The sequence below is a fragment of the Heterodontus francisci genome, chromosome 43 (assembly GCF_036365525.1).
Source record: "Heterodontus francisci isolate sHetFra1 chromosome 43, sHetFra1.hap1, whole genome shotgun sequence".
Taxonomy (NCBI): domain Eukaryota; kingdom Metazoa; phylum Chordata; class Chondrichthyes; order Heterodontiformes; family Heterodontidae; genus Heterodontus; species Heterodontus francisci.
Window position 1 is genome coordinate 17,488,166 of NC_090413.1, and position 20,712 is coordinate 17,508,877.

At 44.8% G+C, this 20,712-nt stretch overlaps 1 protein-coding gene across 3 annotated transcripts in view; it reads left to right on the top strand.

Moving 5' to 3' along the window:
- The window catches only part of LOC137355623 (adhesion G protein-coupled receptor E2-like), a 43,820-nt gene that overhangs the window by 14,880 nt on the left and 8,228 nt on the right, over nucleotides 1–20,712 (top strand). For all 3 annotated transcript variants that reach the window (XM_068020977.1, XM_068020978.1, XM_068020979.1), the window contains exons 6-14: nucleotides 794–895; nucleotides 1,977–2,154; nucleotides 5,859–5,978; nucleotides 6,783–6,976; nucleotides 8,849–9,019; nucleotides 12,380–12,577; nucleotides 15,896–16,128; nucleotides 18,207–18,273; nucleotides 18,822–18,913. In XM_068020977.1, the coding sequence (XP_067877078.1) occupies nucleotides 794–895; nucleotides 1,977–2,154; nucleotides 5,859–5,978; nucleotides 6,783–6,976; nucleotides 8,849–9,019; nucleotides 12,380–12,577; nucleotides 15,896–16,128; nucleotides 18,207–18,273; nucleotides 18,822–18,913 (1,355 nt within the window). The remainder of the gene's footprint in view (nucleotides 1–793; nucleotides 896–1,976; nucleotides 2,155–5,858; nucleotides 5,979–6,782; nucleotides 6,977–8,848; nucleotides 9,020–12,379; nucleotides 12,578–15,895; nucleotides 16,129–18,206; nucleotides 18,274–18,821; nucleotides 18,914–20,712) is intronic.

Sequence of the window (20,712 nt, forward strand, 5' to 3'; positions counted from 1 at the left end):
AGATCCAAGCTTTCGGTGCCATATCAACTCCGTTGCCAAGACACACTACTCCCGCCTCCATGACACCACCTGTCTTTACCCCAGCCGCAGCCCATTTGCTGAAGCCCTTATCTGCTGCCCATGTCCGAACTCGCACCAAGTCCCAATCACACATCACCCCCTGTGCTTGCTGACCTATATGTGTTCCCAGTCCGGCAATGCCTCAATTTTAAAATTCTCATCCTTGTATTCAAATCCCTCCACAGCCTCACCCTTCCCTTTTACTTTGCCTCCTCCAGGTGCGACTTTCCCCCCCAGCCCTCCAGGATCTCTGAACTCCTCCAATTCTGTCCCTGATTGCCTTTTCTCCGCCATTGGTGGCCGTGCTTTCAGCTGCCTAGGCCCTAAACCTCTCCGTCTCTCTCTGCCTCTTTCTCCTCCTTCAAGTCACTCTGTAAACCTACCTCAATGGTCAATTGGTCACTTGTCCCAATATCTCCTTCTGTTTCTTGGCTCAAATTTTGTATGATAACACTCCTGTGAAGCGCCTTGGGACGTTTTGCTATGGTAAAAGTGCTATAGAAATGCAAGTTGTTCTTTTTGTATCTGTGTACGTTTATGTAATCTAGGTATCTGTATGATCAACATATTGGTGTTTATACATGCGGGATCTACAAAACACTGTATACATGTATGGTATATGTGTGATCTATGTGCAATCTGTGTATACACGTAATCCATGTGTTGGCCTCTGTAGATTTTGTGAGATGAGCAATTCCAAGATTTTGACGCCTCTTTTCTCTTTTTCACACAGACTTCCCAGACTATGGTCCACCCACTTTGTTCAATGGTTAATCTAATCATTACCCTGATTGATGAACTGTGCAAAAATGGGAGTGGAACCTTCCCTTTTCAGGTTAGTAGTGACAGAGTCTCCATTGTATCACCGATTTTGAGTGTGGTGGATGTGGGGATGGGTGGGAATTAAGAACTCTGAATTCTTCAGCTTATGAAAGAAACAATAAGGAAAGTCAGTAATCTACAGAGAAACAAAAGTCAGGGAGAGAAGGAGAAGCAGCTCGATGGCTCAAGGGGTAAATGCACCACGAAGCATCATAGAATGTTACAACACAGAAACACACCGTTCGGCCCATCCACTCTGGCCTGCTGTTTTTTATCCCCAGGAACAACATTGTCTGAACCTAATGCCCTCCCCGCTCTCCATAATCTTTAACATCACTCCTCTTCAAGCATCTTTTAATTCCCTTTAAAAGTGCTAAATTACTTTGCTTCAGCAGCAGTTGGTGGCAGAGCTCCGCAGTCTACAAATCTTTTTTTCTAAACTTCTTCTTTCCGAGACTGACTGAAGCTTGTGCCCTCTCACTGCAATCTTGATGCCCACTGGGAGATCCCAAGTGTGCACCTGGCTGACTTTGGAAGATTCTCACATGGTGCCCAGCAGTTCACTCTAAACGTTCTGTGACATGTGTACACCCCAGGGCATCGTCTGCCCCATCAATGAGTCACAGAGTCATTTATGGTGAAGACAATGGAATTACCATTTCTCATCAGAATCGGATGGTTTTGTTTTAATGGTGTCCTCAGACCAGGATGGGGCATGTGGGGAAACCAGTAGTGATGCTTGGTCTTGTGGCATGAGGAACACGCCCAATATCACCCTATGAGCCCAACACGCCAATCAGTGGAAACCATCTATCATTATTTACCCTTTCATAATGCTCTATCAGACCATCCCTCAAACCTCCCCACTCGATTGTTAAAAGCTCTAGGAGCATCGGTCTAGATTTTGTGCTCACGTCTCTGGAGTGGGACTCAAACTTGCAACCTTTAGAGCTGCAGGCAGGAGCACCACCTGTTGAGCTTCATTGGGTAAATGTGCAAAGTCATTAAAGGAACTATGACAGCCTGAAAATAAAAAGAACTTTAAAAATTATCTGTGTTCACTGGTATGGAAGTGAAATATTTGTCCCACGCAGGAAATCATTTCAACTGCAAGTGATCTTCTCGGGAATGATTCCCTGTGGGGAAACATGGAAAGGGAAGAGCGACTCCTTTCAGCTTCTATATTCCTGCAGTCCATGGAAAACTCTGCCATTGCTGCTGGTATGGCTTTACCAGATCAGGGAATGAGAACATCATCAACTGAAAATATCAGTGAGTTCAACAAGAGATATTCTATGTATTTTCTTGAGGCAGCTTTGTGCATCTTGTGAGGAATAACATGTACTGATCTTTTACAGAACACCCAGAATGTAGACTCTCTACTAAGATATTCAGTGAGCCTATAATTACTAGCATATAATTAGATAGGTTTCACCAAGATACAGATACCTTTGATCCTGAATTTAAAGACATAAGGTCCTTCAGGTTTATTTAACAGAAACGTTGTCACTCCTGGTGGTTCATTGAGTTTAACCAGTGAGAGGCTGTCCTCAGTGAACTGTTCTAAGGTGCACAAAGGGTAGGAGAAATCCTCAAGCATTCTCCCTCAAAAACTGTTGAGAATAGTTCAATTGAAAATGTCAAATCTGAGATTAATAGATTTGTCTTAGGCAAGGGCATTAAGGGTTGGAGAACCAAGGTGGGTCAATGGAATTAAGATACAAATCAGCCAATATCTAATTAAATGGTGGCACATGTTCAAAGGGCTAAATGCCCTGCTCTTGTTCCGATGTCTCATAGTTGGATGTAGGTTAAGCTTCTTCTACCGTACCGCACCCTCAAACAGATGAATGTGCCTCTGCTTAGCTGTAGCCTTTTAACATTTCCATCATGAGCTATATTTTGCTCTTGCATATTCTTTTTTGAAACAGCGACATCGCTGGCAAATCTGGCATTTATTACCCATCCTTAGTTGCGCTGATGATTGAGGGAAGTTAAGCATCCAGCCTGTTTGTGTGAGACTATTGTGACATAGAGAGCAGACTGGATTAGGTGAACCAGTTGGGTTTTTACCACAATCCGATAGCTTCATGATGACTTTTTTACTGATGCCACTTTTTTTTTAATATTCCCGGAGTGAGGTCATCCCTTTTAGCACCTGTTGAGTGCTGTAGGCCTGTCCCCACTGGGTTTGGTTTGAGATTGTGTCAACACTTTTTACGTCGGACACCACTAGTCAGCAGACAGAGGAAACTTTCATTCCCTCAGTCTAGGCTGGATTTGAACCCAGGTTCCAGAAATACGAGGCCAATGTCTGGCCCGATGACACACCCAGTCCATTTTGTTGTTTTTCATAAAATCATAATATAATAGAGCACAGAAGGAGGCCATTTGGCCCATTATGCCTATGTCAGTTCTTTAAAAGAGGTATCCAATTAGTCCCACTCTCCTGCTTGCTCCCCATAACATTGCAATGTTTTCCTTTTAAGGTCTTTTTCCAATTCCTTTTTGAAAGATTATTCATTCTGCTTCCACCAACTCTTCAGACAGTCCGTTCCAGATCATAAGATCCCACTGCATAAAAAAAATACTGCTTACCTCTGATTCTTTTGCCAACTCTCTTGCGAATCATCATTTCAGCCCAGTGCTGTCTGCATCTGTTAAGCTAACAGTTGGACCTAAACAGTGCAACAATGTGAATAAATCACAAATAAAAACATGAAATGCTGGAACCACTCAGCAAGTCTGGCAGCATCCGTGGAAAGAGAAACAGAGTCAATGTTTCGGGTCAGTGACCCTTCTTCGGAACTGACAAATATTAGAAATGTCACAGGTTATAAGCAAGTGAGGCGGGGGTGGGGCAAGAGATAACAAAGGAGAAGGTGTAGATTGGACAAGGCCACATAGCTGACCAAAAGGTCATGGAGCATCTTTTTCATTTGGGCCTCCGTATCTCGAGAGACAATGGATACGTGCCTGGAGGTGGTCAGTGGTTTGTGAAGCAGCGCCTGGAGTGGCTATAAAGGCCAATTCTGGAGTGACAGGCTCTTCCACAGGTGCTGCAGAGAAATTTGTTTGTCGGGGCTGTTGCACAGTTGGCTCTCCCCTTGCGCCTCTGTCTTTTTTCCTGCCAACTACTAAGTCTCTTCGACTCGCCACATTTTAGCCCCGTCTTTATGGCTGCCCACCAGCATGGAGCAAAGGCAAACAATATGTTAATGGTGTGTTGAAAGACAAAGCATTAGTACAGATAGGGTGTTAACGGACTGAAGATTAAACAGCAGCAAGTACAACCATGAAAAAATCAGTGGGTAAGCAAACTGAACAAACTAAGATGAAATGAAATAACCTTTAAAAAATAATTGTAAAAAATGTAAAAAAGAAAAAAAGAAAAAATAACTAAAAATAAAAGTAAAATGGGGAGCCCGTCATGCTCTGAAATTATTGAACTCAATGTTCAGTCCAGCAGGCTGTAGTGTGCCTAATCGGTAAATGAGATGCTGTTCCTCGAGCTTGCGTTGATGTTCACTGGAACACTGCAGCAATCCCAGGACAGAGATGTGAGCATGAGAGCAAGGGGGAGTGTTGAAATGGCAAGCAACCGGAAGCTCAGGGTCCTGCTTGTGGACTGAGCGGAGGTGTTCCGCAAAGCGGTCACCCAGTCTGCGCTTGGTCTCCCCAATGTAGAGGAGACCACACTGTGAACAGCGAATACAGTATACTACATTGAAAGAAGTACAAGTAAATCGCTGCTTCACCTGAAAGGAGTGTTTGGGGCCTGGGATAGTGAGGAGAGAGGAGGTAAATGGGCAGGTGTTACACCTCCTGTGATTGCAGGGGAAGGTGTCATGGGACGGGGACGAGGTGGTGGGGGTAATGGAGGAGTGGACCAGGGTGTCGCGGAGGGAACGATCCCTTCGGAATGCTGACAGAGGGAGGGGAAGATGCGTTTGGCAGTGGCATCACGACCTGGTCCACTCCTCCATTATCCCCACCACCTCGTCCCTGTCCCATGGCACCTTCCCCTGCAATCACAGGAGGTGTAACACCTGCCCATTTACCTCCTCTCTCCTCACTGTCCCAGGCCCCAAACACTCCTTTCAGGTGAAGCAGCGATTTACTTGTACTTCTTTCAATGTAGTATACTGTATTCGCTGCTCACAATGTGGTCTCCTCTACATTGGGAAGACCAAGCGCAGACTGGATGACCGCTTTGCGGAACACCTCCGCTCAGTCCACAAGCAGGACCCTGAGCTTCCGGTTGCTTGCCATTTCAACACTCCCCCCTGCTCTCATGCTCACATCTCTGTCCTGGGATTGCTGCAGTGTTCCAGTGAACATCAACGCAAGCTCGAGGAACAGCATCTCATTTACCGATTAGGCACACTACAGCCTGCCGGACTGAACATTGAGTTCAATAATTTCAGAGCATGACGGGCTCCCCATTTTACTTTTATTTTTAGTTATTTTTTCTTTTTTTCTTTTTTACATTTTTTACAATTTTTTTAAAAGTTTATTTCATTTCATCTTAGTTTGTTCAGTTTGCTTACCCGCTGTTTTTTTTATGTTTGTACTTGCTGCTGTTTAATCTTCAGTCCGTTAACACCCTATCTGTACTAATGCTTTGTCTTTCAACACACCATTAACATATTGTTTGCCTTTGCTCCATGACCTTTTGGTCAGCTATGTGGTCTTGTCCAATCTACACCTTCTCCTTTGTTATCTCTTGCCCCACCCCCGCCTCACTTGCTTATAACCTGTGACTTTTCTAATATTTGTCAGTTCCAAAGGAGGGTCACTGACCCGAAACGTTAACTCTGCTTCTCTTTCCATGGATGCTGCCAGACCTGCTGAGTGGTTCCAGCATTTCTTGTTTTTATTTCAGATTTCCAGCATCCGCAGTATTTTGCTTTTATTTTAGTGAATAAATCAGACTCCTGTAAGACACATTACAGGGTTTGTTTTCTTTCACTTAGATCTGGAAGTACGAACTTTTCGAGGGAAGAACAGTTCAGCCCATGAGAGAGTCAGTTTACATGCGAATGGCAGTGTGGTGGATATTTATCGACAGACGGTCACCGGAGGAAAAGCAACTGGTAAATTTAATGGTTATCTCTACTTACCTTCAGTTGCCCTCTGTAGGTTTACACATTAGTCTCTTTGAAGTGAAGTGAGACACCCACTTAAGGTTATACTGTGAGGTCAGCTCGAAGGTGCTTTGGTCAGACGGCGCCATAAGAACTGGGTTAAGTTTTGACTGCCACACCACAAGAAAAATTCATGTCGTGGATTTGGTGCAGAGAAGATCCACGAGGCTCATTCCTAGTTGTCAAAGGATTGAGTCATGGAATAGACTGGAGTAATGGGGGTTTAGAAGGAAGAGTCTGATAGAGGATCTTAAAGAGGTACACAAGGTATTAAATAGCATGTGTAGAGTTAATCCATGCACAGCTTCAGGGCTCCCCTGGATACTAGAATAAACGGCACTGGTGAAGCTGATGAAAGGAAAGTTGTGGGCAAATATCAGGAAGAACTTCTTCAGCTAATAATTACACTTGAAATGGTCTTCTGGGTGGTGTAGTGGGGGGAAAGACCTTTGACCCATTAACAAGACAGTCAGATGACCTGATGGAAGGGAACATAGGTTTTCTATCTGAATGGATGAGCTAAACCAAATAGCCTCCCTATTCTGGGACCTTGCTATTTACACCGTCTATATTGCACTGCCAGAATCGGCTCCTCTCCAATCCTTTGTCTACAAATTCCACTGGATTTAGCAATGATCTTTCCCAGGAAGTTGGTCCTGATCTGCTCCGATTCGGCAGCAGGCGTTCTGTATATTTTGTACCCTATGGATTTCCCTCCACCGTGAGTAACGTTAACACTTCCTATGGTGACAGGTTTTGCTGCTGTGGCTTTGATCACCTACAGGAACATGGATTTCATCCTGAATGGAAGCCTTTTCCACCTCAGCACCGCTGGTGGAAAACTGAAGCCATTTCGATTGATCTCGAATGTAGTTTCAGCCGTAATAACCAGCAGGAACAGCCATGGACTCGACCCGACAGTGAACTTCACTTTCAAACACACAGAGGTTTGTAAAGAGTTGTACCAGTTTGCTGTACGGTTTGTAGCAGAGTGGATTCCATCCCAGTCTCGCAATGATACTCGTGCAGTGAAACGGCAGCCCAGGGTTTGCAGACTGAACAGATATTTCTATTCAGTGAGGCAATTGAGTGAACAAGCAGAAAGTTCGCTCAACTGAGAAGATCTGTTCATTAATCTGACAGTTTTATGTCACATAACAATATGTTGCATATGGGCCACATGGAGTCCATTATGAGATAAAACAGCTCATTCATAATGCAGGAAACATAAATAAATGAACATTATTTATTTATTCTCATTATGGCCCCCAAAATTGCCCTCACCCACCCCTTTAGTTTTCCCTTCCTCTTTGAAGGTCCTGACTCTTGCCTGCGTACAGCCTGCCATTCCTTCACTCAATCCTCTATTCCTCCTGTGTGAAGGTAGACAGCGTCGACGGGTTATTTAGTGGTGGAGAGGATCACCATAGGCCTGCTCTCACCCATTGTCCACACACACACTAAGGCTGGTTCTCGTTCACTCACTTCTGCCGGGGTTGAGATGGGTTAGTTGAATACAGACCTGGAGTGGAGCCTGGGATGTTGTCTTCGGTGTGTCTCAGTGCATACTGGCCATTGCCTTTTCCCACTGAATGTTACACACACAGGGCTGAATTTTATCATACCGCCACTGAGAGCGACGGCGGGCGCGCAAGATGGCGGCGGTCCCACCTTAGCGACTAGCGGCTGTGCCACTTCAATTGCGCGGCGGGTGGCCATTTAGCATAATGATGGCGGCCATCCCCTCCCCCCCCCCCAATCACGTGGCAGCGGCAACATTGGCGATGCTGTTAACGGCGTCTTTTGATGTTGGATTGCAGAGTTCCACCATCCCCCCGCAACAGTACCCACTTGTAGTATTCCCTCCTTCCCCACCTCCCCAACAGTAACCGCATACAGAGGTCCCTCCTTTCCCCCCAACACTACCCGCTTGCAGAGTTCCCTCCCTCCTTCACATCTGCAGACTGAGCTCAGCGACAATGTCCAATGTGACAAAGACAATCTACAAGAAAAAAACAGATAACTTATCTAACCTTTCCTCAGTGGCGTCAGTTTTTCAAAGACGGGAAAGTGAAGGCACATGAGTGCTGTACGTCATGCATAAATTGCCAATGCTTGGAAGGATCACAGCAAATTAGATACAAATTCATGCAAACAGTGCATAGCAGAGACAAATTACAATCCCATTGCGTCGTGGGAGAGGTGCTGCAAAGGAACTTCGCTGCCTCCGAGAACATTGGAAACAGGCATTTTGGCATCGGGTTCCGTGGCGGACGACTCTGCGCCGATTCTCCGGCCCGGCCCCACTAAAAAACCCGCCTTCAAACAGAGCATAAAATCAAGCCCACAATCTACTGAGTGAGGAGGATCTCACAGAAACCTATAAAATTCTAACAGGACTTGACAGGGTAGATGCAGGAAGGATGTTCCTGATGGTGGGGGAGTCCAGAACCAGGGGCCATAGTCTAAAGATACGGGGTAAACCTTTCAGGACTGAGATGAGGAGAAATTCCTTCACCCAGAGAGTGGTGAGCCTGTGGAACTCGCTACCACAGAAAGCAGTTGAGGCCAAAACATTGTATGCTTTCAAGAGGGAGTTAGATATAGCTCTTGGGTCTAAAGGGATCAAAGGGTATGGGGCGAAAGCAGGAACAGGTTACTGAGTTGGCTGATCAGCCATGATCATAATGAATGGTGGAGCAGGCTTGAAGGGCCGAATGGCCTACTCCTGCTCCTATTTTCTATGTTTCTATGTATTTACCCAGTTACAGCTGGACCTGTAATTGTGGGTGGTTAAATATAATCCTTGCTCTCCACAGGAAGTTATCAGTGATTGGATAATGTATTGTGTCCACTGGAATTATGGAGCTGGGAAAAGTTATTGGTCTCCCAGTGGGTGCAGTGTGGGAGGTTCCAATGGAACAGACACTCAGTGTCAATGCAATCACCTCTCCAGCCTCGCTCTGCTGATGTCGCCTTTCAAACAGCAGGTATAAATATTTATTAATCAATGTTCTCTAGAGTTAGTATTGAATTCATGACAATAACCACACCAGCATTGATGATTAATGTAGGCCCTAAATGTTGTACTGAGGGTGAGGTACAATTATCGGATCTAATTTTGCAAAGAATGTTCCTCGATTGTAGGATTTAGACTCATCTGGGTGATGGGCCAAGGCGCACAGTGCAGGACAGCATCAAATAGTAGGGGAGAGGGAGGGGTGAATCAAGGGGTATTGATGAAGTGACACTAGGGCCTCGAAATTAGGCTCCTTCGCACCTGGGTTTTTATCACTGGGGTACCGTTTAGTGTCCAAAATGGCATCGGGGAAGCATGAAAACAATTCTGGTGTGGGTCGCACCAGAGCCTCTTTGATAAGGGCTACACAAGAGGCATCCCTCACCCACGTGAGAAGTCGGCGTTATGCCATTAACAGAGACAAAGAAAGGGCCTCACGCCTGCTTCTGCTCCCTCTCACAACTTTGGTTTGCGCCTGAGACACCAGTGCTGATTGCTTCCGGGGAAACCAACGCTAAGCAGCATAGAATGAACAATAGCTGGGTTCCCACCTTGATCTCCACCTTTCCCGGGTCTAACATCTCCAGCTTCATTACAACTCTGACTTCCTGGCCACCGATGTGTATCTTAATTCCATCTCCCCGTCTTTGTTCCCAACCCTTAATACCCTTGACTAATAAAAAACGCAGTTTTCAAATTTTCAATTGACCTCCCCAACCTCATCAGTTTTTTGGGGGAGAAAGTTCCAGATTTCCACTACCGTTTGTGTGAAGAAGTGCTTCCTGACATCACCCCTCAACAGTTTAGCTCTGATTTATAAGGCTACGTGCCATCATTCAGGACTCTCCCGCTAGAGGAAATAGTTTCGCTCTTTGCAGCACCCGTGACCTGGACCACCCAGAAGGACAAGAACAGCAATGTTACGGAAAACCTCCAAGGTCCCCACCAAATCAAACTGTCCCAACATGGACATGTTTCATTGATCTTTCATCGTCCTGGAGTTTCCTACCTAACAGCAAGTGGGAACGCCATCGCCAAAGGTTCAAGGAGAAGGATCACCACTACCTTGTCAGCACAACAAGGGAAGGTCAATAAATGCAACCTTGCCAACATTTCCCATGTCCCAAGAAATAATGTTTTAAAATGAACAAATTGTAAACTCATTTGTGAAGAATCCACTTATGTTTTTCCTTATGTTTAACACGTAAAGGAAAGAATAAAGGTGCCAGTCTTGGATCAGTGGTAGAACTCCAGCCTCTAAAGCAGTAGCTTGTGGGTTCAAGCCCCAGTGTAGAGACCTGAGTGTATAATCTAGGTTGATATCTCATTGCAGTATTTAGAGAAGTCCTGCACTGTTTGAGGCGCTGTCTTTTAGATGAAACATCAAAGTAAGTCTCTGTAAGCCATCAAGTATCTGTTGATTTTTATATTGGATTAAGGTTGGTACTTCTTACCCTTTATTTAATTAACAGGTTTGAGAACCTATGATGTAGTGATATAGCTGACAGACATTAATTAGTTAAAGAGAGTACACTGAGTAATACATACATGCAATGCATCTATATACTTACATGCGGGATAGTCATCAGGGATGTTTGAACATACCACTCCCAGGTAGTTCACAGTCTTAAGCCTCACCAAGGGTATGGGATATGTTGCATTCCAAATTTATACCATTACCATGCTACATCTACTTTGGTCACAGGATATTGTGTAACCTGAGACCCAGGTGCTACTCCTCTATTTAAGATTGGCTTACATTGGTTCTGTCCTATTGCCATATCCTCAGGCCTCTGTAACATATTTCCCTTACACTTTACCTTCAGGATGGGGCCTCTCTGTTCCTGGTACGCCATTGACCTTTTACTCTATCCTATCTTAGCGTGATGCAAGTTCCATCTACGTTAAGCATTCTGCTTATTTATGATTACTTTTAGCAACTATTGCAGTTAGTTACATTTATACCCATTGCTTTTAATTCTGCTTTCATCTATACACTTGATCAAGCAGCCTGTTCTGTATATTCAGCAGAATTCAGTCAGTCTCTCTCTCTCTACGCTCACTGTAGTCCCTCCACTAACTAACCTACAGTGTTTGTTACCTATGGCAACCTATTATGTGATTATATTTTACACTGTCCTAAACAGTGCCATTATTTGGAGAGAGCAGGGGAGATGTCCTGGCCAACACTTAATGTTTTGACAAGGAAGATGTGTGTGTTTCTTAACCCCGGAATATACGGCCAATTCGAATAACCAGCAGCATGCTTTTCTTACGTTTAACTAAAGAGGATTATCTTTATTCACACGTGTAACCCGAAAGTCTAACGTTATGTCACACATACACACACGAAAGAAAACCATTAAAAGGATAGTGCACTTTTACAAACGGCAAACAAAGGAATAGTTCATAAGTTATATGATCTGGTTGTCTTGGGGAAAAGGCATGCATTGCGGGTCCGGTGAAGAAGGTGTTTCCACCCCTGAAGTGTAATGAGGTGGATTCGATAGCCAGAGTCAGATGGCGAAGTTGTTGTAGGATTCTCTCAAAGAGGTGGATTTTCAGCAAGTCATGAAGTTAGTTGTTTGTCGTCTCATTACTGGTTGGTGTTCTGTACTGATGGACTTGAAAAGAAACAGGCTTGGAGACCTTAAGCTGTTACAGCCTCCAGTTCTTTTAAGGCATGATGTTACTGCCTTCTCTGCTTGCTGCTTTTTTCTGCAGTCTGTATTTTTAAAAGATTTATAAGGAGACCAACATGGCTGCCCCACCATGTGACTTCTCACAGTTCCTTTTCCAAATATGGTGGGTGTCTGGGTTGATTAAACCCCATCCTGGTTTATTGTTGTAAGACATTCATCCAGAGCAGGGTTAAGACAATCACCTTCTTTATTTCAGGAGAAACCCAATCAATTCAGGAATGCATCCTGATGGTTTCAGGAAGGGAGTTGATGACACCGCTTAGTCTGGAAGGTATCCTTTAGTCCTTTTGAGACAGTGAGTCAGTTTTTGATTCCGGTCAGCTGACCTTCGGCAGCCATCTTTACAGCCCATGTCCACTTTTAATGTCCATTGTGGTTCATTTAAAACAAAAGAAAAATTCAGTACCAGAAGATTCTATGCTGGAAAGGGTTCATGTTAAAGTTATGAATGGGACATGCCTTTACTGGGCATGACACATTCTTGTTTGTGGGATCTTGCTGTGTGCAAATTGGCTGCTGCATTTCCTACATTACAACAGTGTCTGCACTTCAGCAGTATCTCATTGGCTGAGGAGCATTTGGAATGTTCTGAAAGACACTAAATAAATGCAATTTCTTTCTTTCCATAGGACGATTCCCTTGCTTTGACTATAATTACATTTGTTGGGATTATTTTATCACTGATATGTCTTGGAATCACCATTGTGACATTTACCTTCTTCCCCAATTTAAAAAATATCATACATGCCACCCACACGCAGCTGTGCCTGAATCTCTTCCTGGCGGAGTTGCTCTTCATAGCAGGGATCAATAGAACTGAAATCCGGGTAAGAGTCGCCTCAACAGCCAAAAGCTCACAAGCGTGTGGTTGTGCATTTAAGCATATGTGTGTGTTAGTCTATATATATATATGTCCATGTCAGTCATGTGTATCTATATGGGTACACCTGCTGAGTACAGATGGCCAATATGAGGAGACCGAGGAGGAGAATATTTGAGGATCAGGATCTCAAACCCAGGACAAAGATAATGATTTACTGGGCAGCAGTGATTCCTGCTATATACTTTAGAGACTTCAACAGTCTACAGCAGACACCTCAAAGCGCCACCAGAGGTGCCTCCGCAAGCTCCACCAAATCCAGTGGCAAGAAAGATGGTCCAACAGCAGTGTCCACTCCCAAGCCAACCCGCCCAGCATGGGGGGCGCTAATAACCCAAAACCAGCTCCGCTGGGAGGGACATGTCGTTCACATGTCTGACACCAAACTCCCAAAGCAGCTGTTCTCCTCGGAACTTGGTCGCAGCCGGAGACTCCCAGAAGGACAGCGGAAATGCTTTGGAGATGTCCTCAAAGCATCTCTGAAGAGATCAAACCTGTCAACTGGTGGGAGTCCGTGGCTCATGACCATTCTAGATGGAGAAAGCTCATTCAGGAAGGCAACCAGAAATTCTGATGAAATGTCACAGACCTGAAACGTTAACTCTGCTTCTCTCTCCACAGCTGCTGCCAGACCCATGTATTGATGTATAGGCCTGCTACCCGACCTCACCCCGATGGGACCTGACGATATGTGATGGGTTGGGGTCGGGTCGCACTTCCGGGTCCAGTATTCGGGTTCGGTCCGGTTTCCTTTGCAGACCTTTAGTTTCCATATAAGGCTATCCAACAGGGCATTGCAGTGCTTTAACTAAAGCTACTCAAACATCCCCTTCCAATCCCATGACCTCTTACCACTTAGAAGGGCAAGGGCAGCAGATGTGTGGGAACATCACCACCTGCACATTCCCCTCCAAGCCACACACCATCCTGACTTGGAACTATATCGCCGTTCCTCCACTGTCGCTGGGTCAAAATCCTGGAACTCCCTTCCTAATAGCACTGTGGGTGTGCCTACCCCATATGAACTTCAGCGGGTCAGGAAGGCAGCTCACCACCACCTTCTCATGAGCAATTAAAGATGGGCAATAAATGTTGGCCTAGCCAGCGATGCCCACATCCCATGAAACAAATAATTAAAAAAAACTGTATGCTTTATTAACCACTCTCTCAACCTGTCCTGCCACCTTCAATGACTTATGCACATATACACCCAGGTCCCTCTGCTCCTGCACCCCCTTTAGAATTGTACCCTTTATTTAAATTGTCTCTCCATGTTCTTCCTACCAAAATGTATCACTTCATATTTCTCTGCATTGAACTTCATCTGCCTCCTGTCTGCCCATTCCACCAACTTGTCTCTGCCCTTTTGAGGTTCTCCACTATCCTCCTCACAGTTCACAATGTTTCCAAGTTTTCGTATCATCTGCAAACTTTGAAATTGTGCCCTGTACACAAAGGTCTAGGTTATTAACATATATTAGGAAAAGTAAGGGTCCCAACACTGATCCCTGGGAATCTCTACTGGAAGCCTTCCTCCAGCCCAAAAAACATGCATTAACCACTACTCTTTGTTTCCTGTCTCTCAGCGAATTCTGTATCCATGTTGCTACTGTCCCTTTTATTCCATGAGCTATAAATTTGCTCACAAGTCTGTTGTGTGGCATTGTACCAAACACCTTTTGAAAGTCCATGTACACCATATCAAATACAGTGTCCTCATCCACCTTCTTTATTACTTCTTCAAAAAACATCCAGCAAGTTAGTTAAACATTATTTTCCCTGAATAAATCCATGCTGGCTTTCTTTAATTAACCCACATTTGTCCATGTGACTGTTACTTGTGTCTGGTAATATTCTTTCTAGAGGTTTCCTCACCACTGAAGTTAAACTGACTGGCCTGTAGTTGCTGGGGCTTATCTTTACATCCTTTTTTGAACAAGAATGTAATGTTTCCAATTCTCCAGACCTCTGGCACCATCCCCGAGTCTAAGGAAGACTGAAAAATTATGGCCAGTACCTCCACAATTTCCACTCTCACTTCCCTCAGTATCCTTGGATGCATCTCATCCAGTCCTGGTGCCTTATCCACTTTAAGTACAGACAGCCTATCCAATACCTCTTCCTTATCAATTTTAAATCCTTCTAGTGTCTGAATTACCTCCTCTTTCACCATTGCCTTAAAAAAGATAGGTGCAAAGTATTCATTTAATACCTCAGCTATGACCTATGTCTCTATATGCAAATCCCCTTCCAGTCCCTAATCATCCCCACTCTTCCTTTTACCAGCCTTTTACTATTTATCTGTCTATAGAAAACTTTGGGATTCCCTTTTATGTTAACTGCCAGTCTCTTTTCATACTCGCTCTTTGCTTCTCTTATATGAATGAATTCTTTGCATTTTGCTGGTTTGCAGTTACCCAGCGCAATCCTCCTCCTGCCAAGATTGAGTGAACAGGTCCTCTACGCTGATTGACCCCAGCTCTCACTGTGCATCAGCGATGAGGGGATTCCTGCTCTCAGTGTTTATGCACATGGTGTTTGCAGTTTATTTTAGCCATTTGAACAGTTTCGGGTTTACTGAGACTTTGAGGGTTTGTTAAAAAAATGTAAAATCAAAATTAAAAGCAGACGAGTCCAGAATTGTCTTGTCTATTCCGCCAGATTCCCGCCATAACTCCAGACAGAATCCAGTGGAACCCATCAGGAAAAGAGAAGGACACAACTGTCTTGAGCCCCCACCCATTCTGGGATTTCCCTGTTAACCTCAGAGATGATACCTCTACCCGCCCTTTACAGTGCCAGTGACACCGAGAGGGCAGAGACAGGCTGCAGAGTCCTCACTCACCCACATCTGAAGGGACCCAGTGAAGGACAGGAGGCCAACAAACCAAGTGGCATGAGGTGAAGTAGATTCTAGATTTCCGCAAATGGGGCCCACAAGGGGGAATCCAGGTGCAGGGACAGACGGAAAAGAGGCTCATTTATGTTTGTTCCTTATACAGGGGAACGAGGGGGAGCAGGGTAAGGTCTCGTGCTGAGTCAGTGCTGTCTATCTAGTCACATGGTACAGACAGCCAGCAGGGATGCTTCTGCCATGGCACTGGTGCCCACTGGCACCATCCAAATGATGTGCCCTCCGATTGACCTCCATGCACTTCAGCAAGGGCAAGGTTTTTGGTGTTAGCTCTGAGACTGTGCCAGCTGGAATTGTGAGGACTTGCTGATTCACAAAAAAAGGTTCTCATTGTGTTTCTTACTGTTTCAGGTTGTGTGTGCGATTATAGCAGGACTTTTACACTATTTCTTCCTGGTGACATTTGTTTGGATGTTTCTGGAGGGACTCCAGCTCTATCTCATGGTCAGAAACATCAAGAATTTGAGAGTTCCCCATTCAGAGAAAATTGGGAAGTACATATACCCCTGTGGCTATGGGGTTCCTGCAGTAATCGTGGCTGTTTCAGCTGCAGTGCATCCTAATGGCTATGGGTCACCCAGCCTGTAAGTAACGTCTCATGTTTTCCAGGCTTTCAATACAAATTGTTACCTTCCAGTTAAACTCAAGTCACTGCTCTCACCTGTTGACTGCAAACTTCTTAGTCTTTATTGCACCCCTGTTTTTGTCAATAATAATGGTTCACGTTCCTCTGAATTACCCTCTAATTTTCTCGTGTCCTGACCCTCCTTCTTTCCCTCCTCTCTGCTGTTCTCAGCTGGTCTCCATTCCTCCCCTTGCCTTCCTTCTCCTCCCCTTATCTGCTCTCCTCTCTCTTCCTCTCATCCCCGCTTTCTCCACCTCTCTCCTCTTCTCATCCCTCCTCTCCTTATCTTCTCTCCTCTCTCCTGTGCTCTCATCTCCCCCCATTTGTCTTCCTGCTCATCCATTTTGTCCTTTAACCCCCTCCTCACCATTCCTTCCATTCGCTGGTTAGCAATCAGGAATGGGGTCCTGGCTGATTTACCCCTATCCTAACCCAACAGTTCTGGTCAGCACATACCAGTCACTTCCCTGGACTCTGTAGCTCAAGGATTTTTTTATTCTTTCCTGGGAGATGTGCATCACTGGCAAGGCCAGCATTTGTTGCCCATCCTTAATTGCCTTTGAGAAGATAGTGGTGAAAGAACTATCCAATTGGTCCCACTCTCCTCCCCTCTGCCCATAGCCTGCAAAGTTTTCCATTTCAAGTATTTATCCAGTTCCTTTTCGAAAGTTACAATTGAATCTGCTTCCACCACCCTTTCAGGCAGCGCGTTCCAGATCACAAACATTAGCATTCATACAATTCATCCTTTGTCAAAAGGATTTCTGTTATTTGCCAGCCTCTGTACAGGTTGGGGAGAGGGGTAGAGGTCTCTAGCATATATGAAGAGAATGGAAACCCAGAATGGAGGTACCAAACAGATTCTGGGGACAAGTGAAGGAGGGATGAAATATATAGCCTCTTGTTTGAGGGATGGCTAAATGGACAGGCAGGTCCATGAGGTCGATTAAAGAGGGGTTGCCCAATTTCACAACAAAAGGCACTCTTCCCCAGAGGATACCCAGGCACCATTCTGGGCTTCAGGCAGCAACACTGTGTACACTACCTGCAAGAAATGGGAACATTTCATTTAAAAGGGACCTGGTAAGGAAACAGCACGCAAAATGTATCACAGCTCATAGATGGCACAAAAACTGTTTTCTGCAAAGTCTACTGCTCACTCACATCAAAGAGAAGGAAAGATAGAAAGATGGAAAGAAAGGCTTTTATATAGCACAGTTCACAACCTCAGAATGTCCAATTAGCTTAATAGGCAATAAAGTACTTTTGAATTGCAGTCACTGTTATAATGTACGAACCCAGAAGGGAAAACCAATTGGATCCAGTTGAAAATTTCAAATGATCATAACCAGGCTTAACTGATATGAACTGGAGTCAACTGGGATGATTGTGGCCTCAACTGATTTCAACTGGAGCCAGTTGGAATAACTGGCAAATATAACTGGAAGTCATGCACGGCAGCCAATTTGCACACAGCAAGCACCTACAAACAGCAATGTGGTAATGACCAGATCATCTGTTTCAGCTATGTTGAACTATGTATTGGCTGGGACACTGGGGAGAATTCCTCTGATCTTCAAAATAGTGCCATGGGACCTTTTGCGAGGAGGGCAGAAGGGGCCTCAGTTCAACGTCTCATCTAAAAGATGGATGAGGCTCACGCTGTGGACAAACGTGAGCATCACATGCCCCTGCGCAGACCCCACGAGTAACCAGGGGCAGCGTGTTCAGAACGTACTCCGGTTGTCAAGATTCTAGCCTGATTTGCCACTGCCCTGTGCGCTTTGTGAGGTTCTGTGAAATTGTTACATAGGGGATTGAATTCCTGACCTATAACTTATTAATGTCTGCATTTATTGAGGGGTGAATGCCTCCTAAGTTGTCAGTCTATTACCTTCAAACAGAAGGAAGAATATCAACCAATCATTGCACTGATTCTAAAAATATTTTTGCACGAGTAAATATCCTGCGCTTCGTGGGTTGTGATCTCATGTTCACTCATCGTTCTAACTGATTTACTTTCTTCTCAACTTCCAGCTGCTGGATCTCCTGGAATGGTGGATTTATCTGGAGTTTTCTGGGGCCTGTGTGTCTGATAATTGGGGTAATCTTTATACCATCCATAATCGGGATTGCGGTGTTTTATTTGTGACAGATTGCATCACCTAATTATGTTTGAAACGTGCAGTGAGCTCCTACTCTGTTTATGAACCTAACTTAGCCCCAAGAGCAGTCATTATCAAGTTGCCCCTCATCTGCACCCATAGCCTTTCACTTCATAGCCTCTCTCTCCCGCAGCTTCTCTCCACCATACCCTCTCTCCTCCTCCCACCCCCAACGGCATCTCTCCCCCACCCCTATATCTTCTCTCCATTGCCACTCCTCTCCAAAGCCTCTCTCTCTTCCATAACCTCTTCTGCCCCATCTTCATTGCCTCTCTCCCCAAAACCGGTCTCTTCAGGGGAGAAAGAGAAAATATCAAAAATATAAGAAAATGGTGACAGGGAGGACAGTTTGAAATTTCACCATTTATGGCTGTGAGTATCACTTGACAAATCACACAAATGTAAAGAGTTAAAAAGGCATAAATCCAGATATAGTCCGTCAGAATCTGCTGGTGTTCAGTAAACATGTCTTCAAATCTTCCGACAGATCAACACAATTCTGTTCTTCACAATACTCTGGATATTGAATAAGGAAGTTTCCAAACGTAACACTCAAGTGTCTAAACTTCAGGATACAAGGTGAGTGTCACTGAATCTAGATCAGAAAGCTTTTGAAAAGAGAATTATTTTGAAGTTTATAGAAAGGCTTATAAAAGGAAAACTTTTCAGGGCTATGGGGAAAGAGCAGAGAAGTGGGATTAATTGGATAGCTCTTTCAAAGAGGCAGTGCAGGTACGCTGGGCTGAATGGCTTCCTTCTGGCTATATGATACTATAAGGTTTATATAGGTACATCTTAATAGTATGCATTATTTCAAAGAAAAGATTAAAACTTAGTTACTAAGTTGCTCAATAAAGCATGCAGATCAGAACTCATGAATAAATCTATATGTAGACATCGCACAGTCACATTGCTGTGAATGAGTTTGCCAGTCGTGTGCCATCTGATGTGGTAGACCATATTTGCTGGGAACTGCAGAGATTGCCACAGCTTAAATTATGGCAGAGCCTTGTACAAAGGTTGTCAGAAGACTTTCCTCCAATGTTTTGGGCTCAACGTGAACACATCACAAAGATGAATGGCCTTTCATCTTGAGACACTTGCTTGAGTCCCATAAGCCAGTCTACCTTGCCATAGCACTATAATCCAATGAGAACACTCTTGCCTCTGAGTCATGAGTTTAACCTTTGCTGCTTGAGCCCATAATCTAGATCAATACTTAAGTACAGTACTGAAGGAGTGATGCACTGTCAGGGGTACCATCTTTCAGCAACTTCAGTCAAGACACACCACAGTGCCCCAATGGTTGGGCTGTCTCTTGTTGGGGGAGGTCACTGCCTGTCACTTGTGTGACACGACTGTTTCTTGTCACTTAGTAGCGCAAGCCTGGATGCGTCCAGGTCTTGCTGAAGACAGGCATGGACTGCTTCAGTATCTGAGAGGTTGTGAATGGTACTGAACACTGTGCAATCATCAGTGAGCATCCCTACTTCTAACCTTATGATGGAACAGCTGAAGAAAGTCAGGCCTATGATGTTACTAACAAGAACTCCTGTGGCGATGACCTGGCACTGAAATGATTAGCCTCCAACAACTTCTTTTGTGCTAGTTATGATTCCAGCCAGTGGAGAGCTTTCCCTCTGATTCCCATTGACTTTAATTTTACTGCAGCTCCTTGATGCCACACTCGGTCAAACGCTACCTTAATGTTACCTCACCTCTAGAATTCAGCTCTTTTGTTCATACTTGGTCCAAGGCTGTAATGAGGCCTGGAGCCAAGTGACCCTGACAGAACCTAAACTGATCACTTTGCTGGTGATTGAGAGTAGACTGATGGGGTGGTAATTGGCTGGGTTGGATTTGTCTGCTTTATGTGGACAGTACATAGCTGAGAAATTTCCCACATTGTTGGGTGGATGCCAGTGTTGCAGATACTGGAACAACTTGATAAGGATGTGGCTTGTTCTAGAGCACAGGTCTTCAGCACCACAGCCGGGATGTTGCCCCCTAGACTTTGCCCTGTCTAGTGCATTCTTGATGTCGCCTCATGGTATTAATTGAATTGGCTGAAAAATGACATCTGTGATTGGTGGGGCCTACAGGAGGAGGCTGATGGATGATCCACTCGGCATTTCTGGTTGAAGACGGCTGCAAGTACTTCAGCCTCGACTTTGTCGAAGATGGGTTGCTCATGGAGCCTCCTTCTCCCGTTAATTGCTTAATGGTCCGCAAGCGTTCATGACTGGATGGGACAGAGCTTTGATCTGATCTATTGGTTGTGGGATCACGTAGACCTGTCTGTAACATGCTGCTAGCACTGTTTAACGTGCATGTGGTCCTGTGTTGTAACTTCACCAGGTTAGTATTGCTCCTGGAAA